This window comes from Corella eumyota, chromosome 7, assembly GCF_963082875.1.
Source record: "Corella eumyota chromosome 7, kaCorEumy4.1, whole genome shotgun sequence".
NCBI classification, from domain to species: Eukaryota; Metazoa; Chordata; class Ascidiacea; order Phlebobranchia; family Corellidae; genus Corella; species Corella eumyota.
The window spans coordinates 11,121,984-11,131,187 of NC_137496.1; the positions used below are offsets into that span (position 1 = coordinate 11,121,984).

Genomic DNA, 9,204 nt, shown 5'->3' on the forward strand with positions numbered 1-9,204 from the left:
AGGTATTTACACAGCAAGTTAGTTATTTTATTTCAAAATTTTGCATTTATACAAAAATTATAATTATTACCACACTACTATGTTAGCATACTACTTTAAAGCTGCAAACAAAAAAATTACAAATAAATCCATTATATACAACAAATATTTCATTTTAAATTTAATAGGCATATAGTTTAAATATTTTGTGAAGTCGTCTAAAACAGTAGAATTTAAACCCAATAACTTATTGTAACATAATACCCTAGATATGACCACACTATGAACATGCAACTTATTGTTAAACAAAAGATTTGATAATATGACAAAAACAAAGCTATGCTAGTTAAAACAATTACTTTTTTTTAAATCTGACCACGGTTTCCTCACAGTCAGGCATGGCACATACAAATGGGTCTTTGTCGGCACATTCTTTACAAAATACATTGTGAGCACAAGTAAAAGGTGCTTCTGTCGGTAGATTATTCTTACACACCTTACAATTTATGTACTCTTCATCGTAACTTCTTTCGGCTTCTTCGTTCGACACACCCCGTTCTTTTATCATGCACTTGATGTATAACTCTGGGTATTTCACAGCTTGCTTTCTATTTAAAAATTTTATTTCAGACTTTTTACAATGACTTTAAAAACAATTTAAAACACAAAAGCTTTTTTTTAAATCTTTAAGAAATTTGAAATATTTAACTTTTAAAATCATATGTATACTTTTTATACACTAAGTTAATATAAAGGGCCGATTTTATTTGGGAATGTTACCAATATTTAAAATTTTTAACTTACTCTTCGTAAGTTTTATAAATTATTGTCGCGCCAAAGAATTGTTTTGCCTTTTTCACTTCTTTACTGTCTCTAAAAGCTTTATGCCGTTTCATTTCCTCTTCAGAATAATTCCTTAAAATATAATACAACGATTGAAGTGATTTAACTTCTTAACTAACATAAATTTAAATAAAAACCCACTTTTTTGTCAAAATAAACTCTTTTCTCAAAGTTGAACAAAAGGAGGGCATTTGTTTGACTTCAATTGTATCTGTTTCAACTCGTACGTTTTCCATGTCTTCGGGTTTAGCTTTAACTTCAATCTCGCTATCACTGACGGCTTTGTTAACTTCAGTTAAAATCTAAAATATAATTTTGATTAACATGTTAAAACTTTAACAAAACCATTTTTATCGTTTATTTAAATAATTGAACAAATAAAATTAACAGATTAGCAAGATTGAAAGGGAGGATTTAATAATGGTTTTAAAATATTAGGGAAATTTAAATATGGGTTAAGTCATTAAAAATAAGTTAAATAAAAATAGGTACTTGTGTTAACTCTTTACTTCGTGTTATTAAATCTAGTTGGGCGCAGAAGTGTTGAATAAAAGGGGACCCTTGCGACTCGCTTGTTCTTTTTCGATTTTTTTTGCCATATGCTACATACCCTGAAATTTTGTAGTAATTAAATATTAAAAAAAAAAAACGTACAAATGCAACAAATGACTACTTTACACATCTGCTTTTTATTGTAAAAATCAGTTAGATTTTAAAACTTGGTATTTTAAAAATCAGTTAGATTTTAATAATACAATTAACAAAATTGAATATTTAAAAATTTGTTATCACCTATTGTTGTAGCGTTTGCAATTACAATGTCCAAACCCTGATCATAGATCTTTTGGACACCCAATTCCTCGGTATTTTTCTAAAAACATTAATTTGGTATAATAATTGTTATTAATATTTAAGATCAATAAAAAAAAGAAATCATTTATAATACGTACAAACGTTATCGAGAGTTTTTGTTCAGAAATTATTTTTGGCATTTACAGTACATTATTAATTGCACTTAAAATACGATATGCTAAGGCCGTGACTATATTAGTAGTAAATTCACCTGGGGTTGATTTTGATCTGTTTGTAGGGTGAATTCTTGACTTTCACTGATAGCAATGTTGTTATCACTGCTGATGTTTTCATTAGCCTTATCAACGTTTTCGACTTTGTTGCCTTCTGTTTCTTCGATTGGGGAGGTTAATGTTTGATATACAGCATGGGTGGGTTCGTTTTCATTTGTTGCGGCTTCAGGGTTGCGGTATTTTACTTTATCTGCCTTTGGTCCTTTACACGCCTAATAAATTAATTTTAATGTTTAAAAAATAAAAAGTTGAAAAAGTTGAAAAATTTTTTTAAACTTACGTTAATAAGAATAAATTTTGGACATTGAATGCCTTTAATTTCATCGATTAATTCTGACCGTTTCAAGTCCTCATCGTTCGTAAGAAGAATGTCTTCGTTACCATGTGTCAGTATGGCACAACCAAAATAGGTCAAGTTTTTTTTTGAATTATTTCTTACTGTGGAATACAAAATTATATTATAAAAGTAATATTTTTACAAAAATTACATTTTTTTCAAATTTACCCTTTTCTAAACGGTCTTTTATTTTCTTCTTAGTAAAGTTTTTCATGATTTCACAGTGAAAGCCAAACTTTTCCATTGTATTTAGGAGGTTTTTTGCATCTTCTTCTGCTCCCGGCGTGGTTTTACCAGCATACTTTTTAAACTCCTATACATAATATAATTACTTAAAAAATGAATCGTTCATAGGCATTTTTAATCTTTTTTTAGGCGTAATTGTCAGTATTTCGACATGGGTATTCTAGCAAATTTTGTACATGTATTCTGGTTATCAAGATATAAAATATTACCTCCATTTTGAAAATAAGAAATAGTCCTTCTGCATATCGTTCTATTTCCGTATACTTCTCCAAAGAGACAGCCTCGCCCTTTCGTAATATCATTGGCTTAGTCAAACGACTGAAAATATGAACTGCTGGTTTGTTTTCCTTTGAAATTTTGGCGTTTATTACGGTAGCCACCTGTATTTTTATTAATAACAATATTAAAATTTATAGTTATTATTTTTTGTTCGTAAAAACCTACTTACCTTTAAAATATCAAATTCTTGTGTTTTGTTGGAAAATAGTTCATTAAAAACTTTCAAAAACGCAGATGAAGTAGCAGATTCTTTGGATTTTACTTAAATAATAATAAATATTGATGACTTTTTTAGTTTAATAGTATTTTTTACCTCTAAACAATTTGTTTGCAAACAATTACATTCTTCAGTTGACAAAATGATCAAAACTTCGGACTCTCCAGCTACGTAAGGCGGAGTTGCTCCATTTCCGTTGCCTAGAGGTTCGTCATGTTCGCTTTGTTGTTCTTGATAAACCTAAACATTGTAAATTTTAAACTTTTACAGCATTATCAAAATTTTAAAGGGGATCCTACGGTTGTAAAAAATGTTGTATCTTTGGTAAAAGTTTTTTCATAGTTTCGCAGAATTAACTATGTTTAGTTTTAACCTGAATTAAAAAAACTTTGGGTTTATCGATTAATGCACTACAGTTGTCTCCATTAAAATGTTGCGTGAAATTTTTCCACACAAGATCTTCTGAAAGTATCAACTTATCGGATTTGGATTGATAAGCCAAAATAGAACAAAACAATTCTGTCACGCTTTCATCAACATTTTTTTTAGAAACTGTAATGATAAAAATCGTTATTTTTGATCACATAATACATTCATCAGTATGATTTAACACAAGTTAAAAATGTTATAAGTGTACGTAGTGTTATAGTAAAAATAATTTTCGATTTGCAAAAATTTTAAATACAAACCAGATTTAAGGTAGTTAGAAGCTTCTTTTATATTTGGTTTATGTTCTTCTAAAACTTGAAACCCAAGTTCGCCTGCAATTTTTCGTAAAAGTTCTGAATCTTGTTTTATGGTTTTATGCACTTTACTAGTTTTCTCTTTCTAAAAAAAGCTTTGTTTGTAAATATTTAATATAATGATAAAAAACCTTTTTTAATAAGGTCTACCTGGATTGTAAGAATAATGAAAATCTTTTGTGTGGCTAAAAAAAAACAGTTAAATTTAAAATAGTACTTCAACTTATTTTCTTTAAGCGAAACTTAATTTTTTTACATAATTTTACTACTTAGCAATGGTGATGTCGTGGATGATGACTCTATAATTTTCCCTGTAGTTGTTTCTGCCATTTTTTTACACTTCAACTGTTTTAAATATAAAGTTTATAAACCTAATAAAAAATAAACGTTTTCAAGTTAGAAAATACTTAAGCATTTGTAAATCACATTTATTTTTTATTGAATTTAAAACATTTTGCCTTTTCTTGTGCTAGTTTATTTTAGTTTTTTTTTGGTACACTTTTTTGGGGCAAAGTGTAAACCTGACAGTTCTTGTAAATGGCCTAGTTATCAAGCAAGCAATTGTCATTGTGTTGGTTTGCCATGTATTTTCTGTTTTGCCTTTTTTTTCCTTTTCTGGGATGTGATCCCGACATGTTTTTATGTTTGTTAACTTTCTATAAACACTATTTGCAATTTATTTACAAATGTTAAGTTTTAATTTTTAAAAATTAAAACATTGTTAATAGACTTTTAAATTGTGGAACAGTCGTTATGTTTACGAACTGTTTTTACGTTAAAACTCGACTAAGAAGCGGTTAAAAATTCTTAAGTTAATTAGGATAGGTAAGCTTTCGTTTTGCTAAACTTAATTATATTTTACTTTGCGCACTAGAAGTTATTATACTATTATTAATTGTTTAAAATCTGTCACCATGTCAGGAAAACTTATTTTTACATGAAGGACATTATCTTAATTTTTCACGGTGAAAAATAAGCAAATAAATCTTAGACGCCTCAATTTTGATGTTTGCTTTTTCGGTCTGGCAACAACTAATATACTAAGGTGAAACCTTTTTTTCCTTAGTTTTTTATTTAACATAGTACCTATTTTAAGTATTATACGCATGTTGCTAAAACTGCGATGGTTAAATGAATAACAAGAAACTAAACCCGTGGTAAAGTATCTTTTAACAACGACAACTAATTACGGTTGGAAAATATCCGGGTTCCGTAAAAGTTTTGTTGAGCTTGAATACATTTTACTTCGCACGCTATCAGGTTGCAATAATAATATTTTGAATTACTTGAAATCAATTCTACGAAATTGATTTACACTTTATTTCTTTTATGCTCTGTATTATGAATAGCTACGACGCTTTGTGGAAACGATACGCTAACGGTTAAACTTAATTTTCGCTATCGTTAATTTTTGTTGATTAACTTTTGAGTACTAAACATAATTCGGGCTTCTTTTGGTAGAAATGTTCCCTTTTAATTTTACTTTAACGAAATCTAATATAACTGGCAAATATTTTGTTAATAATCTGTAGCCCTACTTTGCGTTTTTACATGAAGGGTTATTATTCTTCCGTTGTGTTATACCTACTATAGTTTAGTTTAAAGAAAACACACAAATGATTTGTAAACCTAAAAATTATTTTTTATTTTTCGTGAACTAAAGTCAAAAATTAATTAAAAACTGAACCTTAATATTTAAGTAAATCTAAAGGTGAATTTTATTTTGCGATGTATGTTAAATATTTACCTTTATTCACGGCGTTCACATTGTAATACCATAGCCGTTTTATTTGAATGGGGCTAAATGTAAATTTTAAACGGCCTTATTTTAAATTGGTAAGTTATTTGACACTCTTTTACCTTTAAGCTAACTAAAACTTGTTCAACCTTCTATTTTTACATAGCAAACTAAATAAGTGATTTACTTAAACTCGTAGGTTAACTGTTAACGTGGCTTATGCATTCTTTCCCAGCCCTCTTACGACGTCATTATTTCCTTAATGCCACTGCGCTTACTGGGTTAGCGTTTTATAATTTTTCTTTTTTAGAATTATCATTTTCTTTTTTCAATATTTTGTAAAAATTAAAGTAACGTTTTCTTTAATTTTTAAAAAATATAATTTTTTTCTGTGGAAATATTTACAAAGAACTTTTAGTTTAACATTCATTTGTGTGGTCTATGTTTACAATAATTTTAAATTTATGGTAACATGTTAGGATTATATTTTTATCATAATAGTTTAACTAAGATATTTATTTTAGTTTATTTGCAAATATTTATATATGCGGTAAAATGTTATGACTTTAAGGAAGATTTTTAAGTTTTTATTTTACTTTAAGCATAATAACCTAATTAAGGCATGATAACCGAAGACTTTCGGACAAGAATTCAATTAAAAAACTACAGCGTAGAAAAACGTCTGGACGACAAAGCACAAGAGGTTGCAGGCACACGCAGCAAAAACTCTTAATTAAGGCGTCGTTTTAAGTAAGTGCACATTCTTGTGCAAGGAATTTGGTGAAACACGTGGAAGGATTTTAAAAAGATTTTTAGTTTGGCTACTTTTATATGAAGTAAAGTCGTTTAGTATAAGGTTTATTTTAGGCAGAAAATATTATAATTTATTAAATATAATTCCTTATTACGTTTGATTTAAAATTAAAAATAATCTTATATAAGTAGTTTATTACAGCAAAAAAAAATTAGTCGTGGCAGTTTTAGTTTCATTTAAAAATGCTTATGCGTCATTGGAAACTCGTCATCGTTGTGTGGTCGATTGTGATTGGTTCTCACATTTATCGGGTGATTGAATTATAAAGGTTAAAGTTGAAGAAAAGGAATTTTAGTTAAAGGACATTTAGTTTGACTTTGTAAATGTAGAAGTCAGTCGTTTTTATTATATGAGAAATTTAGCCGCCACGTGGTTGTAGTAATTAAAAAATGATGTTTATTTTTTTTACAGAAGTAATTTATTGTTAATTTTTTTTTAATTAACTTGGAAGATTGGTGCTTCGACAAAGTGGATTTCAACAAATCGGGTTAAGTAGATTGATTTTTGTATTGTTATATTATTAAATTTGATAATAACTTGTATAAAGTTTATATGGTGTTGTTGATCTGAATATGCAACGTGTTAGGGGTAGGATCGCGCGCGTGTCGACACACTCGTTATTTTAATGTCTGCTAGGCTAATTGCGTTTAACAGTCCGCATATTCAGTGTACAACACCATTTTAAAAGTGTTTAATTTATTCTAAAACATTTAATTAGACATGGATAACTGCCCCTAGCTTTCTTTTTAGGGTTTCAGATGAAGATCTTGCAAAACAGGAGGGTCTGGTAGATGACATCACGAAGATGGATGACGTCACGAAGATAAATGACGTCAAGAAGAGTGGAGGAAAGAAACCTGACGTCTTTCGAAGAAACAACATGTCCAGCGAGCAACATATTAAAAGGGAAGATACCTTTTTAATTGTTTTTTTATGTATCTTTAGTTATAATGGTAATGTTTATTTAAATCTAATTAAGAATTGTCTGGTTGGATAGCGAGTAATTATTTTGTTAAATAGCGACTCACGATTTGCAAATTTTTCAGTTTCTTCATCATGAGAAATAGAAGAATGAAAGATGACGTCACAACAAATGGAAGGAAGGTAACGGCATAGATAATTTTAAAGATTGTTTATTATATACTTAATAAATGTAAAACTAACAATACGATTTTAAGATGTAACTAAAAGTCTTGTTGTTACAGGAGCAGGGAGGAAGGGCGATTCTACGGTGATTCTACGGTGATTTGATGAGGAATTAAAGAATTGGATGTGGCCTTAAGGTAGTTGTTAATTTAGGTACTGATGAGCTGTGAGGAAAAGACCAAGAAAGGCGATTCCTTTAACATACAGGTGAGATACTCGTTTTATATAATAAGTATACTTAATTTAAATAGATAATAGTAAGTTTATACCTTTTGCTTGTACATCGAACTTATTTTTGTTTAACCTTTTAATAAAAAGGCCAACAACCCCTGCCCTTAAGGCAATGGCCCCACTTGTTAAGTTTAAGATATTGTTGATTTGGGATATTATACTCAAATGACCTAATACTAGGATCAGCCTAGTCAGATTAAACAAGTCGTCAGTCTTACGTTAACTTTAATTCGCTGCGCGTGTTGCAACACATCGCTTCGTTCGCTTTAGTTTTTACGTCAGTTTGCATCGCTTCAGTTATTACGTCAGTTTGCGTCTTTTAGTTATTACGTCAGTTTGCGTCGCTTAGTTGTTACGTAATTTTGCATCTTTTAGTTACTACTTCAGATTAAGTTACTACTAATTGCGTCACTTAGAGTCACTTTTAGACAGAAATAATGAAGTTTTACAACTATCCGCTAGGTGGTGCGTTATTATTAGGGGATTTCCCTATATTGTTACTAGCTGCCAGGTGTTGTTACATAAAATATTTATGCAGCCGCTAGTGGGCGCACTGAAGTACAGAAGCAGGGTAGCATGGGTTTACCAAATTGATATGTTAGCTAATAGTTAGTTGGTTATTAATATCTAATTAACCACTAATTATAAGTTACCCATTTTTAATTTGTAAGCTTCTAGGTGTTATTCTGTGTTTTATTTCTAAATAACTGATTGGTTTATATTTTAATTATTTGTTTTTATCATATTGTAATTGGTTTGTTTATTTATTAAAACAATTATTTTTTAGATGTTTGTTGTAATGAATTAATAATCAATAATTAGTTTGTTGGTTATAATTGGTTTGTTTAATTAACTTACCCCCTTAAAACTTGATAATTTATTTTCTTATTTCCTTAAATCACCTTAATTAAAATAAAAGTTTGGTGTATATGCAATTGGTATAAATAAATATTAATAATAATTTATTTATGCTTTTAAAATTTATGCAAAATTACATTGCTAAAGAACACGTTTAATCCTTTTCTTTTTTTCCGAGATACTTTTGATGCTATCCGTTGATGCCGCTATCCGTTGATGCCGCTATCCGTTGATGCCGCTATCCGTTGATGCCGCTATCCGTTGATGCCGCTATCCGTTGATGCCGCTATTCGTTGATGCCGCTATTCGTTGATGCCGCTATTCGTTGATGCCGCTATCCGTTGATGCCGCTATCCGTTGATGCCGCTATCCGTTGATGTTGCTATTCTTTGATGCCCAATCCGATGACGTCGCTATTCGATGACGTCGCTATTCGATGACGTCGCTATTCGATGACGTCGCTATTCGATGACGTCGCTATTCGATGACGTTGCTGTTCGATGACGTTGCTGTTCTTTAATGCCCAATCTGATGACGTCGCTATCCGATGCGTTGCTATTCTTTGAAGCCCAATCCGATGACGTTGCTATTCGATGACGTCGCTGTTTGATGACGTCGCTATCCGACGACGTCGCTATCCGACGACGTCGCTATCCGACGACGTTGCTATCCGACGACGTTGCTATCC

At 30.1% G+C, this 9,204-nt stretch overlaps 1 protein-coding gene across 1 annotated transcript; it reads right to left on the reverse strand.

Annotated features, from left to right (window-relative positions):
* Positions 1-5: 5 nt before the first annotated feature.
* Positions 6-4,123, reverse strand: LOC145759205 (uncharacterized). Its single transcript, XM_082572973.1, has 15 exons — positions 3,999-4,123; positions 3,880-3,914; positions 3,676-3,814; positions 3,360-3,538; positions 3,112-3,226; positions 2,939-3,030; positions 2,700-2,870; positions 2,413-2,557; positions 2,188-2,345; positions 1,886-2,119; positions 1,615-1,693; positions 1,315-1,433; positions 964-1,124; positions 784-894; positions 6-587 (listed from the first exon to the last, which is right to left on the reverse strand). Exons 1-15 carry the CDS (start codon positions 4,057-4,059, stop codon positions 335-337), a joined length of 2,052 nt encoding a protein of 683 aa, XP_082429099.1. The 5' UTR covers positions 4,060-4,123; the 3' UTR covers positions 6-334.
* Positions 4,124-9,204: the final 5,081 nt, after the last annotated feature.

What these genes read in the sequence shown, in the direction of transcription:
- LOC145759205 (XM_082572973.1), bottom strand. Translation starts at nt 4,059, where the DNA reads ATGGCAGAAACAACTACAGGGAAAATTATAGAGTCATCATCCACGACA. An exon ending in TCATTATTCTTACAATCCAG is followed by an intron (nt 3,815 to 3,879) that starts GTAGACCTTATT and finishes AGCTTTTTTTAG; the next exon opens with AAAGAGAAAACTAGTAAAGT. An exon ending in CCAAAGTTTTTTTAATTCAG is followed by an intron (nt 3,227 to 3,359) that starts GTTAAAACTAAA and finishes TACAATGTTTAG; the next exon opens with GTTTATCAAGAACAACAAAG.